Source organism: Oenanthe melanoleuca, chromosome 19 (assembly GCF_029582105.1).
Source record: "Oenanthe melanoleuca isolate GR-GAL-2019-014 chromosome 19, OMel1.0, whole genome shotgun sequence".
Taxonomy (NCBI): Eukaryota; Metazoa; Chordata; class Aves; order Passeriformes; family Muscicapidae; genus Oenanthe; species Oenanthe melanoleuca.
The window spans coordinates 7,773,550-7,797,464 of record NC_079352.1 but is presented as its reverse complement, the minus strand read 5'-3'; the positions used below and the strand labels follow the sequence as shown (position 1 = coordinate 7,797,464).

Here is a 23,915-nt window from a genome sequence, read left to right as displayed (position 1 = left end):
GCTGAGTGCCAGCCCCACCACCACGGTGCCACCAGCATTCCTGAGCCATGCAGTGATCCCTGTGGTGGAAAACACTCTCTGAGACTTCAAACAAGTGATGGGGGAACCACTCTGGACCTTCCCTCTGCAAGATGAAGGCTGAAGGTCACAGCAGCAATTCCTGGGCTGCAGCCAGTGAAACAACTTCAAGGAAACCAAGGGGAAGAGCTGCAATAACAAGGCTGGAGGAGGTTTCAAATGAATTTGTGAGCCCAGCAGACAGCAGAGGAACAAATTAGATTGCACCTTCACTCAGCTGCTGGTTTGGAAATGGCTGGTGACAAAGACAGCACCTGGCATGATGAACATGTGTCAATGACCATCTTACCGTATCGGGAGTTGAACAAAATTTCAACTTGCTTCCTCAAGTGACTTAAAATGTCCCCTATACCATCTGAAAAAACAAACAAACAAACAAAAAACAATACAGAGAAATGCTCTGAGCAACCAGCTGCTTCCAGGGGAAAGCACTGCAGGTGAGCAGCCCCTGCCTGTCCACTCTCCATGCCCTCAAACCAGTGCTAGTCCTCTGACAGTGGCCTCCAAACTGATCTCCTAACAAGGAAGGGCAAGGATGCACCTGCTACAGAGCCATGCTAGCAGTCAGGAGCAAGAAAGAAAAAATAGAAGGAAAAATAAATTCAAGCACAAGAGCAGAGGACAGAGCCCAGGAACACCATGGTGCCCTTCTGTGGGCAGAGGTTTCAGAGGCTAAAGAGTAAAAGCTAAAGGCTTTGCTGATAACATAGGAAACTCACAAAACCCAAACTCAAATACATCTGTGTGCATCCATCCTTCCAAAAACCTGCAATGATGGGCAATGCTCTCACCTGATCCCTCCATCTGCTTTTCTTCGTGTCGAGACTCCTCACTGGACCCCTTCTCTGTCTCTGCTGAGGAACAAGAGGGTTAGCAGCACCAGCAAAACCAGAAAAGAGATGAGCAGGAGCTCTCCAGATCCCTGCAGCCACCCAGCCTCCCCTCACTAAGCTCTGAGCACGTGTCCCAGCAGAGGCTGGGCTGGCAGCAGCATGCCAAGAGCTGCAAACCCAGTGCTCCCACACAAGAGGGCTGCCCACCCTTCAGCATGGGCTCCCTGAACAGGAGCAAGGCAGCCACAGGGCCAGCATACATCCTGCAGGTAAATTCCAGGTGTGCACTGGGCAAAGGGGCTTGGGTTTGCAGCATGCTGGAGCTGAAAAGAGGATGGGAAGGAACAGCAGTGCCAGAAAACTCAGCAGTTATTCTACCAGAGCTCCCAGCTGGCCTCATTGAGACCAAGACTCTGGAACTGGTCAACTTTGGATCATAAATAGTATTTACTCGTTTTTGACAGGTGCATGAACACCCATCCTGCCCTGCAGTCCCCCAGGTGCTCCATTCTGGTACCTGGTGCTGTTTCCAGGATGTATCTGGATTCATCTGAGGCCACGTGTGTGGGCACTGGGTCGTGCATTTCCACTGAGCCAGGGGATCGGTCTGCAGAGAAAAACCCATGGGCACCTTCTGCTCTGATGCCACTGGCCCAAAACAGGGTCCAGAGGCTCCTGGCCATCAGCAAGGACTGAGCAAAGGGCCCCCCACACTACCAGAAAGTGCTCTGGGGATGCATCTGCCTCCTTCCTCCCAGAACCACCCAGAGCTCATCCCTGACACAGACCTGACCTCTCAGTCAGACGGAAAGAATAAAAATCTCTTCCTAACTTCCACAGAAGGTGAAGAGCAGAACTAGTTCAAGTTATTTACTTGGCTTAATTCCATCTAGACACTCAGTTTTGACTTAAAAAGCTAATGCTGCTTGATTTAGCTACTGTATGGAAAGAAACAGTTCCACTAATGCTGCCTTCCTCAATAAAATCAACCCCCTTTTGGCTTCCCTTACATTAAACCTGTCTCCCCAAGTGCCAGACTGTCCAATGCCCTCAAAGACCCACCCAAAGTCAGCTTTAAATGAAGCTTCAGCTAGTTTATATACTTCCATCTGCTCACTTCTACCTCACAGGATAAATAATCTCAATTTCACCAATTCCTCCCTGCAGGTGAGCACCTCTTTTCTATTAATCCTCCTCTTGCCTTCAGCTGTATTCCCTCTGATTGAACTCAGTCTTCAAATAAGGCAAGAAAAGGTGGACTCTGGACCTGAGGTATGATCTCCCTGGCACTGGACAAGTGGTAATTCTTCCCACTTCTCCCATGGGCTTCCAGCTTATCATGTATTAACTTTCTTTTCCATTAGCTGCCAAGTTGGAAAAGAAAATGATCTACCACTATAGCTTGTTCCTTCTCCTTCCCCTGTAGTAACCAGAGATGATTTCATTCTACACCAATCCTGGAGTGGCTCCTCAACTCTCACCTCCCTAAGGGGACTGCTGCAGTTTGGGTGCAACAGGGATGGCACTGGTGTGGTGGGGCCTGGTGTCACCACTGTCCCTGAATCCCTCACCCTCAGGCATGTCAGAGTTCTGTCACTGCCCTCACTCTGTGGAGTTGGTTAATGAATGGTTGTAAAGTACACTGAAAATGCAAACTGCTAATAACCCATTCATTGAACCCTGAGGACCATCCTAACATTTGCTGCACTGCCCAGCACAGCTAAGTGGAAATCTGACTCTCCCAGCTGTCCCTCAAGCATCTCCATCACAGCCCATGGCCACTGAGCTCCCTGAGCAGAAATCTGGGGAATTTCCCCCATCAGCATCAACAATTCCAACACATTTTCAGCATGTGTGTAATATTAAACCTGCCTACTATTAGACCTGGTTTTATGAACTCTTCAAAACCAGGCTGGTTTTCCCAATGAAGGACCTCTTCAAAAGCATCCTGTACTCAATACCTGGGATCCTCCACAGGAAGCAAAGCAGCAAACCAGGCTTGCTTTCTCCAGGGGGAAGGCAAGATAGGAAAGCAATGAAGGAGAGAGAAAAACAACAAAGAGCCCTAAAACACCTTCCAGTGCTCCCAGGAGCCTCCCTATGCTCCTGTGTCAGTAAGGAGGACCATGGCAGGGATGTGAGGGACCCTTATGTGCAGGGAAACACCCTGCAAATGCCTCCTCCCACAGCCAGATGTGAAAGCTGACGTGGCAGCCTGCACAGGGCACCCCAGCAGTACCTGGAACAGTGATCTGGATGATGTTCAGCTCCTCTGGCTCCAGTTTGATCTGCCTGATCCCACCCAGCTCTCCTGAGGTACCTATGGGGAAAGGCAAGGCAGTGGCCAGAGGGTCCAGCAAGCTGCCCAGCAAGCACCAGGGCAGGGAGTCAGAGCTGGACACTTCAGACAGCTCTTAAGATGCTGTTTATTGCACAGATGAGGTTACAGGAGCTCTGGGTTGTGGGTGAGTCTATAGCTGCTGGTTGTAGGCAAGCTGTGTGTCTTGAAGTTTGGTTTTATTTATGTTACAAAGCATTATATTTTCTTTTTTGCTGTGTATTTTATTACAAAATAACTAATTAACATTTTTACTGTTACTTATAGCTTATTCTAACTACCAACATTACTATATTCGTGTTACTATTTTTTAATTAACATTTTTACTATTACTTACAGCTTATTCTAACTACTAACATTACTATATTCATGTTGCTAATTTTTAATTACTAAAAGTGTGTTACAGTTTAAGCTAGAAGTTGTTTTTTAGTTTTTTTACAGTGGAAAGTTTTGAGAACTTTCTTTTACTTGCAACATTGGTTTTCTTGTTTGTGAAAATCTTTTTGCTTGGTAAAAACATCTTTTTTTTTTTAGGTGGATTTATTCTTTGCTCAGAGTCATAAAAGCTCCCTCCAACTTACTTGCTCTTTGCCTTCTTAGTTAGTAAAACTAGCTCAGCAATTTTTTTTTCTATATTAAAACTTGCTATCATTTCCATTCCTTCTTCAGATTTTACATTCAAAAATCCTTCTGTTATACATACATATTTGTGAGACCTTCCTGTCAAATCTTTATCCTTCCCAACAGCAGGGAAAGTGTCACCAGCTGTCACTTCAGCACCAGCTGAGCTTGCCACAACAACAAGGCTTCAGTCCAGTGGCCCAGCAGCATCCAGCCATGCAGGTACCCAAAGGACACCTGTGGGCTTGGCTCTGCCAGCAGCCTGGCTGCCAACAGCTGTTGGTGCCCTCAAACTGGCAGCTGGACCTTGTTAAATGCTCATTTCCTGGCTTTCTTCACTTAGAATGAACTGGGTCACCAAGAGGTGTTGGAGGAGCTGTCTCCAGTGGGAGGCTCCCTGCAATTTTCATGCTCCCACACTCATGGCTGGAACTTGCCCCTGTTCTCAGAGGGCTGAGTGAAGCTGCATCACACCAAGGTGAGACCAGCTGCCCCTGGTGAAGTTCAGTGTGGTTTAAACCCAGCCTGTGCTGAGCAGCTGCCCCAGGAGGAGGCTGCCCACAGTCCCCAGCACAGCTCCCTCTTCTCTCAAGATAAATTTCCTCCCTTGGGGTGGGATAGATCCACTGCAAGGTGCTGAGCCCCAGCCTGCAGCTTGGAAAGGCAGCATGGCTTGGAGTGCTGTTCCAATGGGTCCAAGCCCCTATATCTGTGGAAAAGCATTTCCTTTTCATTCATGGTGCTCAGAATACCCACACTGCAGGAACTCAGAGAATGAAGACTTCCCTTAGCTTTGCATTTAAGCACATGCTTAAGTCTCATTATTTGAATTAACACATTTTTAGGCCCCAGCTGGAGGGTCAGAGGCTAAGAGCCTCCACCTCTGCATCAATCAGATGGGGATAAAGTCCTTAGAGAACTGCACTAGGCAACTAGTGTCACACATCCAAGTTACTTTGCAGGCATGTTTCCCTAGTCTTGCCAGAGAAAATGAATTATTCCTCACCTGGTTCACAGCCTTCAGAAACATTACACTTCTCAGACCTGAAAGGGAAAGGCAGACAAGAAAGGTGGTCATGGTGCAAGGAAAGAGAGAGCTTAAAACCCAGAGGTGTGGAGGGATCCTGCAGGAGGGAGAAATGCTGCCTTGGCTGCAAGGTCTGCTTGTTTCTCTGCAAATAAACCCAGCTCTCTCACCCCCCCTGGTCCTGCACCTTGCTGGTGGCAGCCCTGCCTCTACACACCCAAAAACTATACACTCCTGCCTCTACACTCCTGAAAACTACAGGGGTTGTTTTTAAGCCCAAAACTTTGTTGGCTCCACCCCTCTGTGACAGAGAGCAGTGCATAAGTGTTACTACAATGTGGTTATTCATGGAGGTAATAAAAAAAGGGGAAAAGGAAAAATCAATTGATTTGGTAAATATTTATTCTGTTCAAAGCTTTTTTTCACTGAAAACTGGGCACTATCCCAAACTCTCATCTACAGTTAAGTTCACATATTCAGGAATTTACACAAGTTGCTCTGCATCCAAATGAGATTATTGTGCATTCTCAGGGTGCATGTGCTTTCTTGTCTCTTGAACAACCACAGCTCTGTGTTAAGGGACCCAAGGAACCACTCTGGAAAATGCTCTCCTTCAGTGTTGGTCCTGCAGGGGGAAGGAAAATCCTTCTGAGCCAGCACCTGTTGGCTCAGGAGGGATGTTCAAAAGCACTTCTTGCCTGCTTAAATCCACTCAGGAGCATCAGCAGAACAAACCACAAAACAAGCCAGGAGTGCTCTTGAAATGTTCTTCCTAAATGTGGAAAGGCAGAAAGGATCATTGGTCTAGTCTGCATATACTACCTGGGAACCTTGGGAAGGGTTTTAAACTCTCCTGCTTCAGGCCAATAAACCTTCCACCAAAGGAATTTGGAAAATTACAATAATTTAGACAGAGGGGGTTTACATTTTCCCTTTCAAGAGAAGCTCCTGCCTTCCTTAGCAGACACCTGCCTTTCAAACCAGGACAGACTGACAAGTTCCTCATTTCCCTGTCCTGACCTGCTCAGGCTAGCAGCCACACAGCTCTGTCTGAAGCCCCACCTGGTGGAGCTGTCAGTGCTGGGCATGAGGCTTTGTGCCAGAGGAACTGAGGAGCATTCTGCACTCCATTTGTGTGAAGCAAGGCTGGGAGGAGGTTCCCTCTCTTATAGCAGTTCATAATCCTGTAAACTACTGCACTAACTCTCTTCCTTAAAGTGATTTTAAAGGCTAAATTACACCTTGCTTCCACTGAATTAAGAATGAAGGAAACTGGGGCTACAAAGAGGAAAGCACCTCCAGGATCTCCCAGTCTGGGTTGGAGAGCTGTATGATCTGTGATCAGGCTCCACAGGTGCTGCCAGCATGTTCTGGACCTGCCTAGCTCATGGCACAGCTATAACAGAAACAGGCACTCATAGAAATCCTGCTGCCCTGCTGGGCTGTTTAACCCCACCTTCACTGAATGCACTGTCAGGTTCCCTGGGAGCTTCCCAAACAAGCAACACTTAATTAGGAGGATGCTGCTACAGTGTGGGCTGAGGGTAAATCCTTTAGGTCATGCACTAACACCAGAGACAGTTCCAGCATAATCCCAGGCATGGCCCTCATTTCACCAGTTTTCCTCAAATTTAATGACTCCAAACTTTTGGCTTGCAAAAAGACAGGGCTGCTTGGCCTCCTCCTGTGCTGTACCACTGCAGTGATATTTTAGGGAGGAAAGCAACACCAGTTTAATCACCCACCTTCCCATTATGGGCTTAGAACATCTCCTGATGCTCCAGCTTACTGAATGGCACTTTCCTGCACCCACTGGACACTGATGAGCACATCAGCAACCTGCTGTGTGCACCAACAGCCCCAAAACCACTCCCTGAGGGGTGTCACTTTTCAGGGAGCAGGGACAGAAGCCCCACTTACCTGCTGCTGGCCTGAGAGGTCCCCACCAGCTCCAGGGTGGCCCCACGGTGAGGCTCGGGGGAGATCTCCCGGGGGGGGCTGCAGGGCTCCAGCTTGGTGGGGTCTTTGGTAAATTTGCTTCCTGTTGCCAGGTGTGCATGGGGGGTTTGGGGAGAAAAGCAAAAGCAGGGTTAGCAACTGGACATGCCAGTGTTGCAGCTTGCTCCCCTCCCAGTCCCAGAGCTGAGGTCAGGGTGGGGAAGGAGGTTTTCAAGGTGCCAATTCCACTGGGTTCCCATGTTAAAATATCAGCAAGACATTCGCATAAACCTCTCCACAACTGTGTGTGTGCTGGGAAGCCCTGCCAGGAAAGAGCATCTCCAGAAAGGGCTGGCTGAAGGACAAGGGTTCCAAGAGGTCAGAAAACCCAGGGCTGTGGATCACTGCTGGAGGAGCAAGCCACAAATGGAGGGAGCCCTGTCCCAAGAGAGGGATGTGCTGCACTGGATGGGAGCTTGGCAAAATAAAGTGTTGCAGAGACACAGACAGCCCTGTCTCACAGCTCCAAACCCACCAAGCAGCAGGAGAAATCTGTCACAGTGACACAGAGAGGGACAGAAGCATCCTGCCACCATGAAAAACTTCCTCTCTCCTTTCCCTGTTCCTCAGCAACCTGAAAGGAGCTGAAATGAAGCCTCAGCAATGACCTTGGAGATGGAAAGAGTAATCTGAAGGCAGAGTAGGAAATAAAATCAGGCAGGGAAAGTGAGCAAAGAGCTGAAGAATGAGGGCTGGGGGAAGGAGGGAGTGAGCCTACATTGTGAGGCTGCAGAAACCACAAGGTGTCTTGTTAAACAGCTGTTGTCAAATGCCCTTTGCTGATCTGAAAGCACCATCACAATATCCTCACCCTTCTAAAACAAATTCCATCTATGGGAACCTGATGCCACTTTCCTTTTGGTTCCAGCCTGCAAGAAAGGGCAGGGCTCTGGCAAAAGGATCAGTAGAAATATAGAACCTTAAAGACACTATTTATCTGCTTTCAGTCCAAAAGGCTCCTTTTAATTTGTGCTTTCTATGAACCAAATCTTATTCTTGCATCAGCAGAGCCTGCCTGAAGCCACTACCCGGGGGAGTAACAAAAATAGGTTTCTGAGCAGTGGTGGATATTTTAATTAAAGGGTGAGCAAAACTTTATGGGGAAGCTTTGGGATACTTCGTAAATGGCAACTTAAAATACAGCTCCACTCAGAAAATAATGTCTTTGCAGAAATGGCACCTCCTGACTCAGCAGATGTGGGGTTTTTTGCACAAGCTGATGTGCTGACACAAACCACAGAGAGCCAGGTTTAATGGGTTTTGCTTCTGGTAGCCCTGCAGGGACCTGTCACCCACCTCACTTCTGCTGGGTTTGATTGCTTCTTCATCCCCAAATATCCACCTGCACCTCCCTGCCATGTAACCCACAAGCTCACAGCACAGGGGTCTCCACCAGCAGGTCAGAGCTGATGTGCAAATGCACATGATGCCTCCCCCAGGTGTGGTGCAGCCATTATGCAAGGAAAATCCAAGCATCCAAAAACACAGTTCAGTGCTCCATCCCTTGGGGATGGGCTAGAGATTAAAGAAATCCTTTTCTTGAGGAAAAAAAAAGGCATTAATGGCTTTAGACAAAGAAATCCCCCATGCAGGTGGGACTGCCTCCAGGTTCTGCTGGAGTCCCCTCTGGGTGGCTGGGGCTGTCCTGGGGCCACAGTGATAATGTGGCTGGCAGAGATATCTGGGAAGAAGGTGTCTGGAGAGCTACCAGCATGTGTGGTTGGCAGCTCAGAGGGAAAAAGAAACCCAAACACCATCCCAAAGCATGTCTTTACTTGTGAGCCAAGCCCAGGCAGCAGGACCCGGGTGTGACAAATCTGGGTGCAGTGGCACATTCCAGCTGTGAATGAGGATGGGATGAGGGCATTGCTGGAGGGTGGGCTGAGCCTGACCCCATGGGCACCTGTCTCCTTGTACCTGCCAAGAGGCACTCATCAGGAATCACAGAATGGTTTGGGATGAAAGAGACCCAAAGCTCATCTTGTCCCACTCCCTGCCATGGGCAGGAACACTCTCCACAATCCCAGATCACTCCAAGCCCTGTCCAACCTGGCCTTGAACACTTCCAGGGATGGGGCAGCTTCTCTGGACACCCTGTGCCAGGGCCTCCCCACCCTCACAGTAAAGAATTAGTCTGGCTTCTCCAGCTCAGAGAAAAAAGGAGTAAAAGCACAGAGCAAAGAAAGCCAAAGAACACTCTCCCCACCATTCTGCCACTGAAAAAATGAACATTTGTTATTTTTTTAAAAAACTGGTTAGCAGCTGGACGATGCCAGCACTTCCCAGTCAAAAAAAAAAAAAAAAAAAAAAAAAAAAAAAAAAAAAAAAAAAAAAAAAAAAATATTTATCAGTGAGGAATACAGCAGTGATTTCCTTCCTCCTGAAACTACAGACATATACCATGCCTGTATTGTGGCTCAGCCTGATTCAGGAGCCAGCCCAACCTCACACACCAGGAATTCTCACTTAAACCTTCAAAACTCAGTTTTTAAGGGGAGTACAGAGCTTGCACTGATACCAGGCAAAGGCAATCTCAGCATGTCCTGGTGTAGGGCACAGACAAGGCTTCCCCTTACTGAGCATAACTGCATGTGTCCTGCACTTCCTCTGCTTGCAGGTGACATTATTTGAACTCTGCTTCTCTGGATAACCTTTCAATTTTGTGGGCAATAAATCAAAGGACTTGGAGAACATACCTGTAAAAATTCTTTCGTCAAACATCCTAGGAGAAAGGGGAAAAAAAACAAGAATTAGAAATGGATGCTGCTAATGACTGAATGGGAGGTTTAATTAATTAATAGCATTAAACCAAGTCAAACTAGTAACTTTTTTCATTCTCTAAAAAAGGGGAATGATTTTTTCAGTTAAAAAAGGTCTTTTAGCCTGTTGTGCAGCCAAGCAACCTTATGGCATATGCTTTTCAACTAAAGCATCTCTAAATCTGCTTATAAGTCATTGTCTTAATTCAGCTTATTAAGTGAAGCTGCAATAGGCTGGGCTTTACAAAAAGAAACAGTGGGACCAAAGCAGCTGTTGCTGGATCTTCAATTTCCATTACCATTGACCATGATGTCACCTGTCTCCTGAATATTGTATTTTGCTGCTACCCATAACTTTGCTCACAGGAGCAAACTATGTCCAGGGCCACATCCCACACCTGATCCAGCCTGGACAAAGCAGGACAAGGTGGCTCCTCTACCAACTGACATCAGGAAAGCTAATCCCTTCTGAGAAGCCAGAATTCCATCAGTGCTGGTGATTTTAGACCCCTTGGGAGCCTTTTGCAGGATTCTTCTGTGCTGCAGTTTCACACCTCTAGGAAGGGAACAACACAAGTGCTGCACAGCAGGGACTGGATAAACCAATGTATGATAGAGCAGATTCTCCTGACAGAAGCAAAGAGAGATTGCAAAGCACAGTGATAACTGGGAAAACCTCCACTCCTCCTAGCCCAGAGGAAAGGCAGACACCCAGACACAATGCCTGGCCTGCAGGTGATGCATTCTCATCACCAGACACAGAGGATGTGCACAAGTGATCAGGGAGAAACAAGATGGACAGAAATCCCTGTGAGAATATGGATGTTCCTCCCTGCACCCAGGGGCATTGCCCCCATCCACCAAATGTCACTGAAAGTGCTGTAAGCAAAGTTTGGTGCCCATGATCACTTAAAACAGGGTGGCAGAGCTTGGGGGTGATCATGGTGCACCCAGCTCTGCCACATCCTTGCAAAGAGATGAAAACCAGAGGTTTGCAGGGGGAAAGAGCTTTCAACTGTCTTTTACGAAAGAGGGTGAAATGAGTTTTTTGTGTCCAAACAAACCCTGTGAGCATGGAGGAAGCACAGCTGAAATCCCTGACAGCCTTGAGCCATGCAGCTCCTTTTGCTTTCCCTGGCACCCACCTTTTGATGACAAAATGGATGTTGTGCCTCTCCTCCAGTATCCGTTTGAGTTTGGGGACACCATAGGTGCAAGGTCTTTTGAAAGGGATTTTGTCTGGGATGCCAATGATCTCCACTGCCTCAGGGTCACAGGCAATCTTCCTGTATGGGACAGGGACCATGTGGTCCAACCCTAAGGCTTCAGCTGAAAGATGAACACATGGTTTTCACTTACACAAGTGCCTTGTCAGATGCTAAAACAAAGCTAAAACACAGCAAATGCCTTCTGCCCTCTTCTCTGCTTGTCCCAGAAATGAGCCCCAGGAGCAGCTCGCCCATGGGAAATGAGACAAAAAGGAAAGCAGCAGTAAACACAGCTGAGTAATTCCAAAACTCCCAGACATGCCCAGTGATGCTCAAACCAGGAGTAAGCTGGCCCAAATATCATTCCCAAACTCCCTGTGACCCACCACAGCAGGTCTGTGAGCTCTGTGATTCACCAGCTACACAGCATGTGGAATCATAAAATTGTTAATGTTGGAAAATCCCTCTAAGATTGATTCCAGCTGTTAACCCAGCAGCACCATGTCCACCAAACCATGTCCCCAAGTGCCACATCCATTTGCTTTTTTGAACATTTCAAGGGATGGTGACTCCATCACTACCCTGCCAGGGTCTGACCATCCTTCCAGTGAAGAAATTTTCCTCAGTGCCCAATCTAAACCTTCCCTGGAGCAGCTTGAACCAATTTCCTCTAATTCTATCACTTGTCACCTGGGAAAAGAAACTGAGTCCCACTTGGCTACAACCTCCTTCAGCTAATTGTAGGGAGTGGGAAGGTCCCCCCTGGGCCTCCTTTTCTCCAGGCTGAGCCCACACAGCTCCCTCAGCTGCTCCTCACCAGACTCCTCCTAAAGCTCCAGTCTCCTCCTAAGTTCTGTTACCCTTTGCACACACTCCAGGACCACAAACACAAATCACAAGTTAAAGGGCTTGCCTCAAGCCCATTCAATTCACAGGTGGCACAGCACACATCTACAGCCCACCTGTAACTCACAAACTATACAGCCTGACAGGGATGGTACAGCTGAAGAGCCCACCAGGGCTCAGAATGGGATTCCCCATTCTTCCACCTGCCCAAATGCCCAGGAGCTACCCCAAAAGCACTGCCCACAGCAAAGGGAGCACCAACAATATATGCAAGCTGTGCAGATGGAGAAAAACACAGCTGCAACAACAACCACCTTCTTTTTACCTGCCACACCACTCCTGTGCCCAAGTGCTATGATCCAGCATGCCACATTCCCAGACAGGGCTGCTTTACAGCCCAGCTATAAATTCCTTGACAATGGTGTGGGGCTCCAAGCAGAAATATTGACATAACCTTCAGGAGACTGGGAGCTGCTGAGCTAAATGTGTTAGGAAGAGCAGGGAGCTCTAGCATATGGCTTCTGCTGCTGTGTTAGGGAACAAAAATGATTGCTATATAATGATATGCAATCCACAAGCACTGCAGATGCATAATGGGATATTAACTCCTACTCACCATATCTGCTGTTAAAAAGAATTTGCACGCACTCCCTAAGGGTGTTGATGTCTTCAGTTTCTTTTATAAAACTGTCCCACTTATCTATCAAAACAAAATACAAGAAATAAGAAACTTCCATATGGTTCATACACAGCAGATGCACTTTTCTCCTGCAAAGTGCTGCGAAGCAGGAACAAGACTTTAAAAATTATTTCCCTGTTCCTGAGCGAATTCTGCCAGGCTGGCAGAGAAGGTCTGGGCTTCTCCAGCCCAGACCTGAGCACTCTCCTTGGCATGTGCAAAGCAGATTCCTAAGAAATGACCCCATAACATTTCTGAGCTTTGGAATGAAAGACCCTCTTGGACAGAGCCAACTCCACCTGGAATGAACCCTTGAAAGGTACAGCCCTTTCACAAGTGGATCTTTTCCATCTTCTCCTCTTTCCCAACCTTCCCACCCATATTTTTTTCTCTTCTTTAAGGCAGGCACGTGTTTTTAGGCTGCATTTCCCTTGGGTGTGGTGGAAGTGGGGAAATGGCAGTCTCCTCCCCACTGCTGATCCCCCAGGCACTGCTGCAGAATCCCACTGGGACTAGTGGGTTTCAGTCCTTTTGAAATAATGCCAGGTTTTCAGCAGGTATGTGTTTGCAGTTGGGGCAAGCAGCCTCTCCCAAAGCCATGCCTTGGTTCCCTGTGCAGGAGGCAGAGAGGGGAATTCCCACTCTCAAGGACCACCAGCAGCACCTTGGAATGGCAGGGATGGACCAGAGCAGAGAGGAAGGTCTTGGTTCCAGTGCATGACCTCCAGACTGCCAGGTCCCTGCAGAGTGTGGAGAAGGCAGGGACACTGCTGGGGAGAGATGTGGAGAGGGGACACCTTTCACTGAGGCTCCTTCACTGCTGGAGCAGCACACAGACCTGTCTTGTCATGGACGATGGAGAAGAGGATGCGCTTGGAGGAGTGCACGTTCTGGATGAGGGGACCTCCGGGGACTGATGATTTCTGTCCTGGACAAGAGGGGAGACAAGGAGAAAGGGCTGATGAGAGCCTGACCAGTGCTGCAGGCACCACGAGACCCTGGCTGCTGTCCCCCACCAACCCTTCTATCTCCTCCATCCTGCCTGTGACACCTGGTGCTGAGCTGGCCAGACCAACCCCTGCCTCCACTCTGGCTGCCCTTCTAGCCTGGTGGTGCAGCACCTGTAATTTTGGGGCAAAACCAGAGCTGTGCCCTGCCAGCACCTTGCAGGCACCCAGGGAAGGGCTGGGGCAGTGCAGCACACAAGGGCTCTGCTCATTTCCATAGCAGCCAAGCTCTACACTGGTTTTCATCCAAGTGTCCTAGGTTACAATGTGAAGATGTGCCCATCTGTTGAAACCAGGTGGGGCAGTGATCCTGATCTCTGTGAGAGATATCCTCTGCTAATGGGCCAGCTGTTAAAACCAGATCTGGCAATGTTCTTTACATTTTTCAGACCCATCCTTCCTCCAGGGAGATATCTCCTGTTAATGGGCCATTGAGTCCCACTGCATGACTGATAAAATTACATCATCCCACTGGGAGATGCCCCACCCAGGGGGAGGAGCCAAGCCTTTCCTACCTAGATAAAAAACTGAGATTTGGAACACCAAAGCAGCCTTTTTCCACTGGATTCCAGAGGACAAGAGCTACCAGACCTTTCTAGAGGATCACTGCTTCAACAAGACCACTTCATCACCACTGCTACCAGCACTAACCAGTGGGGTGTCAGGTTGTATTCTGACCCTCTCAGTGGTTTTTTTTGTACTGTTGCATGTATTTAATTTTTTTTTCCTATTAAATTGTGTTCCTGACTTGGGAGTCTCTTGCTGGTTTTGCTTTCAAGCCAACACACCAAGGAGCACCCAAACCCCTCAGCCTGCCCCTACCAGGGACTGTGCACTCATCCCAGAGCAAACTCCAGGCTATTACCACAGCAGTCGCTGTACTCCTGTGAGGAAGGCACCTTCATCTCTGCCATGGCCGTGGGCCCAGGCAGCCCTGGGGACACCTCCTGCTTGAGGTCGATGGAGGCAGGGGCGGGCAGCGAGTACAGGAGGTTGGTGATGGCAATGGAGGGGCCGTCCTGGGCGCTGGCCTTGGCCACGGGGCCGCTGGCACCAGAGTCTCGGCTGCCCTTGGAGGCGAGGGAGGAACAAGTTAACTCGATGTTGGGGTTGGGCTCTCGGCTGGGCTCATCTGCTGGCCTGAGGGGAAGGAAGGGAGAAGAGCAGGGAAAAACAGGTTCCTTTGAGCCCATGGCACTGCTAAGCTGCAACAAGCAAGGATGTGGATGGGCAAGAAGAGCCGTGCCTGGGAGGGTGGGACATGCTGCACCACCGGCTGCCAGGCTCCGTGCTGAGGAGTGCCACGAAGACCAACACAGGGTTAGAGCACCTCTCCTTTTGGAAAGGCTGGGAGAGCTGAGATTATCCAGCCTGGAGAAGGCTCTGGGGAGAACAGACTCTGTCCTTCCAGTACCCAAAGGTGTGGAGAGCTGGAAAGGGACTTTTGACAAAGGCAGGGAGTTACATGACAAAAGGGAACAGTGTCAAACTGAAAGAGGGTAGGTTTGGGTCGGATATTAGGAAGAAATTCTTCCCTGTGTGGGTGTGAGGCCTGGCCACAGGTTGCCCAGGGAAGCTGCCCCATCCCTGGGAATGTTCAAGGCTGGGCTAGACGGGGCTTGGAGCAACCTGGTCTAGTGGAAGGCATCCCTGCCCACAGCAGGGGCTTGGAATGAGAGGGTCTTTAAGGTCTCTTCCAACACAAACCATTCTATAGCTCTGTTCTATGATTCAGAAGTTACATCACTCAAACTCCTGAGCATCCCCAGGCACCTAAACGGTTTTTGTCTTCTTTAAGTGGAGCTGGTTATTCTTACAGCAGTTCAAAGCATCTTTATTAGCCAGCTCAATGCCCAGTGCATTTAAGGGGTAAAACCTTTTATGACCACAATCACTTGGCTCCATTGCCTATGGCAGCCCCTAGCACCTGTGGCACATTCAAGGGGGAGCTCAGTCAGCCCAAAAATGAGTTTCACACTGAAGAAACCAACGTGCTCCATATGAGACAGGGAGCCACAAGCTCACAGACAGCTCAAATTCTGCGTGTCCTACTTTCAGCTGTCTCAGCCTGATTTTCCAGAAGCATCAAGCCTTTAGAGGAGGTATTTGGTCATGCTCAGCATTTTTCTGAATGGATCTGAGGTGCTGCCAGCCAGGCAAATGCAGGGGAAATGCACCTAAAAGTCCTGAACCCCTTGTGAAAATGTGGCCAAAAGGGGGAGTTTGCTCTGCTGCAGTCTCCCCTTCCCTCCTTGTCTGGCATTACAAAACCCATTTCAGCCTGGGAAGACACTTGCAGCATTTACCCTGGAAATCCCTCTGGAGACAGAAAAGCACTTAGCTTACCGCAGTGGAAATTTTGGCAGAGACACATAAAAAGATGCAGTTAATGTGTGTGTTTACACACACTTTTTATAGAAATGAGTCTGAAATGGACTCAAGCCCCCCAACACGAACAAATCTCTGTGCAAGGCTAGATTTGGCATGGCTGGACCCAGGTTTGTGGGAGAAGCTGGGACATGGGAGGCACCCTCCTGCCTGTGGCACACACAGTCATCATCTGGCAGTGCTGTAAGATACACCATCCCAAGGGCTCACTGCTCCCCTGCTCCTTGGAGGTGCCCAAAATTACCTTTTTAGCCGGAAGCGGATGCTGTGGCTGTGCTCCAGGATGGCCATCAGGGATTTCACATCATACTCCAGGGGTTTCTTGAAGCTGATGCCCTCGGGCAGGCCAGTGACAGCCAGCGAGCCTGGCTCCTTCAGGAGCCTCTCGTAGGGCAGAGGGACCACACTGCTCTTCCCCATGGCTTCACCTGGGGAGGGGACAGAGTCACACACTGACAAACACCCTGTGCCCCTGAGCACAGCTGAGCTGGGCTGGAGCAGCAAATGCAAGAGCAAGAAATACTAGCAGAATCATTAGGAGAAAAAACCCATTCCTACCTTTGCACTTAGCATGCAAGGCACTCCAATTCCCTTCTAAAAGCACTAATTAATAAAAAGCTCATAAAAGCCAATAAGCAGATGTCTCATAATTCAGGTTTCACAGCAGAATCCTCGGTTGGGGTCACTTGGCACAAGCCCACCCCTGGGAGTGCCCAGCCATATGCCAGTGAGGTACACGGCCATCAGCAAGGTGGGAAGGAGCCAAGGGCTGACAGAGAAGGCACAGGAGCTCACAATGATTCTTATCTCATGCTTACTGAGATATTCTGGGAACCTCATTTCTAGCCAGTTTTCCTATTTTACCTCCTGGAAGAACGGAAAGCAGTTTGATTGCTGTTGCTGTCAAGCAGCTTTGATTCACTGTGACAGACAAGGAAAAAACCAAACCCAATAATCTCCCTCCATCCCACTATTCACAGACAGCTTGCACATCAATACATTTGACTGTACAATCACCTCCAGCTGCCCAGAACTCTCACCTGCTCCCCTCAACACTGGCAGCATAATCCCACCATGTCCCCACCATGTGCCTCTGGCTCCATTTTATCTCTGACACCAAAATCTCCCTAAGGAGTCAGGTACAAATTGCTTTCCCTTCCCTGGCAGCAGCAAAGCAGCAAGCATTGCCACTACATAGGAAATTTCTAAACCAGATAAAGAACTGTGCCCAAACCAGGGCTGTCCTACTATGCTTAGCAGGCAAAACACCATCAGAAAAACAGCCTGCTCTGAAGGATTTCAAGGAATGGCCAAAATCCTCAAGCTACTCTCTGGGGAAAAATTATTTTGGAAACCAACCCAAGCCCCTGTGATCAATAAATATGGTGCTGAAAGCATGAAGCACAAGAAACAGCCATGCAGGAATGCAACCTGTCTGGCAAAGCAGTGTCCAGATGCTGAACATCTGGTGGCATGATACAGTGCCTGCACCTTCATCTCCAGGCTGAGGGGCAGACAGAGCAGATTATGGGACCTTTAAGTTGTTGAGGGATTTTATACTGTGGATTTTCTTCTCAATCTTTTATTTTTTCTCTCTTCTTAAAAAAACAAACAAACAAAGAAACAAACCCAAAAAAACCCCAGCACCAAAAAATCTTACAGAAACACTGCAAATCTTGTGACACTGCCAGCAAGCCCTTACTAAAAGTGATCTCTTCAACATGTCCTTTGAAGGAATGCATTATAACTAACAATGAGCCACTAAGGCTTCTTACAGGGAGGATTGATAATATTTTAATTAAGTGAATAACCAAAGTTTCAAAATAAGCCTTTGAACCATGACACCATGAGTTTACTTTCTGCAAGCTGACAGTTTCCCTGCCCCAACATGCTGGCTCCAGCAGCTCTCCACCTCCCTTCACCACCTCTCTTCACGACTGGGAGAAGCTCCAAATGCCCATAGTGGCTCCTTATCAACCCAGTGCTCAAGAAATCCCCAAACATATTTTTATGGGGATGGTGTTATTGTCAAGGTGACCTCCAGAAGCCTCGTTCTGCTGCACAGAGACTCATGGTTTGGCTAAAGAGACAATAATCATCATTAATGCCTGTTTAATAGAAGCCTCTGGTAATCAGTCATCCTGCAGAGATTACCTGGCTCTGGAGGGAATCTTTTTGACTGAGCATTTTAAAAGATTTTTTGTTTCCAATCCTTATTGATGAAAGGATAAAAAAAAAAAAAAAAAAAAAAAGCCCTAAGAATCATAATTGTTAAAGTCTCACAGTCCTCTCAGTGTTACAAACAGAATCACCCTGGGGCATCTGCTGTCTCCTGTGTATTTGTCCCCGCTCAAGCAGGAGAGGCTCTTCCCAGTGGGAATGAAGGGAGGGCAGCAGCAGCTTTGTCAGGTTCTGCCACAGAGCAGCTCAAGGGTGGATACAGCTGATGTTACTGAAGCAAGGGCAGAATTACAGCCAGTGCCAAAGCCACAACTGCTGTCCCAGGGATGCCCAAATTTCTTCTGCTATGGCAGTGCTGGCTATGCTGGGTTGAGGATGTGGCCAATGTGTCCCCACACACCTAAAAAGCCTTACTAATCATCCAATGGATGGGCTGCCTGCTTCATAAACTCCATGCAATGCACCAAGATCAAGCTTTTCTAATGCAATTACATATTTATTCCATGTCAGGTTTTAATAATTCATATATTCCCAAGAGGACAGCAAAGTTTGGCACTGTCCCAGCACAGACAATGAGACTGGCAGCTTGGAGAGGGAATTCACCAGCAAAAACACCCTCTCCATTCTGTTCCCTTGGTTCTTCTGCATCACCCCTTCCTTCAGTGTTGGGCCCAACCTTTGGAAGGCAGCAACAGGATCTGATTGCTCCCATTAATGGGAATTTTGCCTCTAAGTCCTTTAAGTGGCTTCAGAAAATGTCAGTGACTGTCTGTCCCAGGGGAGAAGGGATGCCATGTCCCTTTCCTGCCTGTGAGCTGTGGAAGAAGCCAGCAACAGCCAGCAGCAGCAGCTCCTGCAGTGAGCTGTGGGAGCTCCTGTTATCCCCCTTCTGTTGTGTGGGAATGCTCATCCCAAGTCACATACACACAGAGGGGCAAAGCCTGCACTCTGCACTCAGGGACACCTGCAGAGCCCCAGCAGGGCTCCACCAGGCCCTGAATCTCAGCTGGGCATGAGGAGCTGCTGCCAGAAAAGCCAAACACCCAGTTCTGCAGCTGGTCCAGCCACAGGGCCTGAACTGCCCCAAAGCATCATGCAGAACTAACACAACCTGCCCAGCAGCATGGGGGAATAATGGGGCTGTTTTCCCCAGCCAGTGTTGCTTTTCCTACCCTGACCAGCACAGCTCTAGAGCTGCTGCCAGGGCATGAGCCAGCAGCATGGCCACTACTGCCAGCTGCTCCTTGGGCTTCCAGGGGATCCTTGGGAGCCAGAAGAAGGTGCTGCTGCTGCTCAAGCCACTGCAGATTGGGCCTGGAAGGAGCTCTGCAACCCACTGGGTTTATACCAACAGCCATATGGTCATCTATATTTAATTGCAGAAGCTTCATTGCTGGGGATGATGCATGTGCTGGAACAGCACCACCTCGAACTCAGAGTTGGGGCTGCAGGGCCACGTGCTAGAAAACAACCTGTTTTCTTTTTAAATAGACTTGCCAGGGAGAAGAGAGAGTGAATCTGCAGAGCTCCACACAGAGCTGTGAAAGGGTGCTGTGGGTGCAGTGGCAGGGATAAAGGTGAATCACACTCAGGGCATCACAGAGGCTTCCCCTGGTCAGGAGAGACAAAGGGTGATTCATCCAGCATCCCCAACCAGGGGGTTTTTGGCTCAGTTTGGGGCACTGGGAAACTAATCAGCAGTGGCCAAATCCCATCCCAGGGCAGCACTAACTCTACACAGGAGCACATTTCACCTGCTGCCCCTGCCAGCAGTGCTGGGCAGCTCAGTGAGCCCCAGGGACACTCCACATCCCCAAAGGGAAGCATGAAGGTTCTTACTATAAAGCACATCAAACACTTCCTCTACCATCTTCCTGAGGAGGTACACATCTGATCCCTGGTCCGGGGAGACCCTGAGCACCCTCTGCCCGCACTCCTTTGCCTTCTTCTGCACCTCTGCATCCTGCTCCTTCCTCTGCTGGATTCCTGTGGGGGAGAGCAGAAAACAGGAGTCACTCTGGTGAAGGGCAGAGCAGGCAGGTGTCCCCATCCACCTCAGGGCCCAGCTGGGATGAGATCACTCTGGGCTGATGCCAGCAGCCCCCAAAGTGCAGGGAAAGGGATTGGCAGTACCAGCAGCAGGGTCACTCACCTGTGCCTGCCCCCTTTTCTCTGGCTTTTCACACCCAGCCACACTGAAACAGCTATGACTGATTGGGCAGCCCATTTCTAGTCTCTGGTTTCTATCTGCTTAGCCTTCAATCTCTCAGGAAAAGAAAATCTGCCTTTCTTGGAGGCTTTCTTACCCTTCAGCATCACATAGCTCAGTAATACCAGCTATTTCCTGCTAATTTCCCCCATTAAACTTCAAACAAAGCATATCTTCAGCACTGACTTCTTTGCATCTCTAAATGCACAGCAAATTAAACACTACAAATGCATTATTGCTGTTCTATCCACAGTAATTTGCAAGGGATTTTTGGTGACAAAAGACTAATTCCTTCATCATCCTCGACAGGCTCCTACTGGCAATCAGGCCTGGGTGCTTGAGAAGGAGCTCATAGATCCTTCTGTGGATAAAGGACATCACAGGGAATGGGTCAAGAGCAACGTGGGATGCACACAGAACTAGACACAGGGAAGTGAAACACGCCCTAGAACACTTTTTTGGGGTGTTTTACCAAGGTTGTGAAATGCATCTGCACCCTCCAAGTTCTGCCTCTCCCTCCTCCAGTGACATTAATTCTATCACTGTCAATTCCCACCATGCATCCAGAAAGGCAGAACCAGAGGTTCAGATAAAGGAGGGTGCTCAGGCAAGGTCTGCATCCCAGAGAGTTAAGAGGCTTCTTACAAATCCAAGTGATGTCTGCTTCAGATTAATTCAGATCTTTCTAAGAGGGCAGCAAGAAATCAAAGGCATTTCAGGGATACTTTCCACTATGTGACAATTGAGAGGGCTTTATGGAGTGGAGTTGAGGGGCCTATATAATTCAAGACAGAGTTATCACATTTCACCCTGTCTGCACCATCACCCACTTTACTCAAACCCCATGCTCAAGAGTTCTGTTTCCAACCAGATATGACTATTTCTTTTTGACAAAGGTATAAACGAAACCAAAGACAGGGGAATCAGGATCTAGTGCCAGGTCATCAACAAGGATATGTCATGGAATCAGAGAACAGTTTGGGTCAAAAGAGACCTTAAAGGCCATCTGATTCCATGGGCAGGGACACCTTCCACCAGACCAGGCTGCTCCAAGCCCTGTTCAACCTGGCCTTGAACACTTCCAGGGATGGAGCAGCTGCAGCTTCTCTGGGAACATATCCCAGCAGCTCATAAGACTCAAAAGAAGATTCCCAACTAACATCTGATCTAAATCTCCCCTTCTAGTTAAAAGCCATTCTCCTTTGTTCTATCATTACCTGCCTGGGCAAAAAGTCACTTTCTTTCTTTTTTATAAGCCCTCTTTAGGTACTGGAAGGGGTTCTCAGGATTCTCTGGACCCTTCTCCAGACTGAACAATCTCTCTCAGAGGAAACACACAGGAGTTCCCTCCCTTTGGCCACCCCACTGCCATCCACATCTTGGGTGGTGGGAAGGGAAGGCAGAGCTGCCCATGGGTGTAGGAAACACCCCCCAAATGCCTCCTGTCCTGCAGAATCCAGTGAGGATAACTAATGGCATCTCTTGTGAGAGGATGGAATAGTGAACTGGCCAGGAGCTGCCCAGGGCAGCAGGATGAGGGGTGGGCAGAGCCATGGCTCCTGTAGAGCCAGGCAGAGAACAGCCCAAGCAGGCAAGACCTGGAGCTTCACAGCACCAGGAAAAACCCTTCCTGAACAATCTCTCCAATGGATAAAGCACCTATGTGCTTTCTGTCACCATGTATTTCTCTGCACTGACACCCCATCACAGAACAGATCTGGGTCTGGTGTGCTCAGCACCACCAAAACCAGATCCCAACCAGCTCCTGCACTGAGTGAGGACAGCAGCAGCATGCTGGGGATGGTGCTGTGCAAGAAACAAGGTCCCCACCCACAGAATGTCACCCCCCTTCCTTCAGCTCCCATACTGCTTTTTGGAAACTGCAGAGGTACAGAGCTGGGACAGCAGGCTTGCAATACAGGTATCCCTCAGATACTTGGTAAACCTGATCTAGGACTGGGGGAGCACAGTCCCTGCTCAAGGTATCCTGTCACCACTGCTCATCCATCAAAAATATAAGCAACTTCACAACCAACACTTCCAGCTGCCAAATCCATTTCTGTTTTTCCAAAACCAATAAAAAAGCCTTGGATCAAGAAAGCCCTTCTGCTCCTGGGAGGATCACTGGGACAAACTATTTCTGCTAAGTCCTCAAAAAACACTCCAGTGCTGTGGCAGCACTGCTGGAGGCTAACAGCAGCAGGGCAGCAGAGCAGCCACCCAGCCCTGAGCCACCTCAGGGGTGTTTTGGGAGAGAAGAGGCAGGGAGGGAAGAGGCAGGGAAAGAAGAGACAGGGAAGGGAAGAGGCACAGAAAGGAAGAGGCAGGGAAGGAAGAGACAGGGAAGGAAGAGGCACAGAAAGGAAGAGGCAGGGAAGGAAGAGACAGGGAAGGGAAGTGGCAGGGAAGGAAGAGGCAGGGAAGAGGCTGGCAGGGAAGGGAAGAGGCTCTGCATGCAGCTCCCTCCCAGTTTCCCCATCACTCCAAACACCACTGAGCACTGACAGACACCCCACAACCCCTCCGTGTGCAGCGGGACTCACAGCTGGCACAGCTGGAGCCCCAGCCTTGGCAAAGGAGGTGCTGCTGTGCAGATACTCACTGCAGAACTTGTGGAAGTCAGCCTGCAGCTCCTTGCGGGCGCTGAGGAAGAGCCTGCCCTTGTCAGTGCCCAGCACGAAGGCGCTCTCCTGGTGCACGGCGATGCAGGCGACCTCTGCGTTCAGCTTGGCCAGCGCCGAGCACTGCGGGGGCACGGTCAGCACAGCACAGGAGCACCTGCTTCCCTCCCATCCCATCCCATCCCATCCCATCCCATCCCATCCCATCCCATCCCATCCCATCCATCCCATCCCATCCCATCCCATCCCATCCCATCCCCATCCCATCCCATCCCATCCCATCCCCATCCCCATCCCCATTCCCATCCCCATTCGGTGCTCTGGTTTATATCAAAATTTCATGGGTTTATGACATCCCCTAAAAATTTCAGCTGCTTTACAGCTCTACAAAAATATCCAGCTGGAAAACAAGAACTGTTTACCCATCATTTTATTTCGCTTTTTCCTATCCTAAAAATAAACATTTCATTGCATTGCTTTAAAAGAAAGCGTTCCTGTAAAAAAAAAATCTAACAAAAAAACCACACAACAACTGATAACAATTTGCATTTTTCCACCAGCTCTAATGGAATAAGGAACACAGGAATCTTATTTCAGCTGCAGAACACTAATATGGTCAAAGTCCAGATTAGTTGAATGATTCTTCTTGTACAGTTATGCAAAACAATAAAGAGATGGAAAAAACTTCTTCCAATAATCCATTTTATGTAACATGCCCTTCCTGCTCTACATAATACACATGTATATGTATTTTTATTAGTATTTTTTATATTATAATAGTTATTCAGCAGCCTGAGTCATATTCCTACAGCTACAGCACTGGTGCAAGGAAGATGCTATCCCCAGGTCATGATGTAAATGGGTAAAAAAGGGGGATTTTTCCAGCATCAGCCCTGGTTAGACACATCAACAACCCCTCAGAGGAGCTGGAGGATGCTGGCAGCCAGGGAGGAGCAGGACAGCAGGGGGGTTACATGGACCACCCCCCTAAGCTCCCTTCAGCTCCCTGCACACAGGTACAATGAGCTTTACTTGTGTGGGCTTAAACCAGCTTCTGTACCAGGTCATTTTACCTCCTGCTCACCTTCTTCGAGGAGGCAGTGAATCAAATCCCAAAACAGA

At 48.9% G+C, this 23,915-nt stretch overlaps 1 protein-coding gene across 5 annotated transcripts in view; it reads right to left on the bottom strand.

The window, feature by feature from the left end:
- GTF2IRD1 (GTF2I repeat domain containing 1) overlaps positions 1–23,915 on the bottom strand; it is a 69,791-nt gene that overhangs the window by 21,525 nt on the left and 24,351 nt on the right. For 4 of the 5 annotated variants that reach the window (XM_056506883.1, XM_056506885.1, XM_056506884.1 and 1 more), the window contains exons 3-16: positions 22,775–22,916; positions 19,803–19,949; positions 16,027–16,210; positions 14,260–14,534; positions 13,226–13,315; positions 12,325–12,408; positions 10,800–10,983; positions 9,592–9,617; positions 6,818–6,938; positions 4,877–4,914; positions 3,151–3,231; positions 1,429–1,518; positions 870–932; positions 368–433 (exon numbers count right to left, since the gene is read on the bottom strand). In XM_056506883.1, the coding sequence (XP_056362858.1) occupies positions 368–433; positions 870–932; positions 1,429–1,518; positions 3,151–3,231; positions 4,877–4,914; positions 6,818–6,938; positions 9,592–9,617; positions 10,800–10,983; positions 12,325–12,408; positions 13,226–13,315; positions 14,260–14,534; positions 16,027–16,210; positions 19,803–19,949; positions 22,775–22,916 (1,591 nt within the window). The remainder of the gene's footprint in view (positions 1–367; positions 434–869; positions 933–1,428; positions 1,519–3,150; positions 3,232–4,876; positions 4,915–6,817; positions 6,939–9,591; positions 9,618–10,799; positions 10,984–12,324; positions 12,409–13,225; positions 13,316–14,259; positions 14,535–16,026; positions 16,211–19,802; positions 19,950–22,774; positions 22,917–23,915) is intronic. The other variant, XM_056506886.1, reaches the window with a different exon arrangement.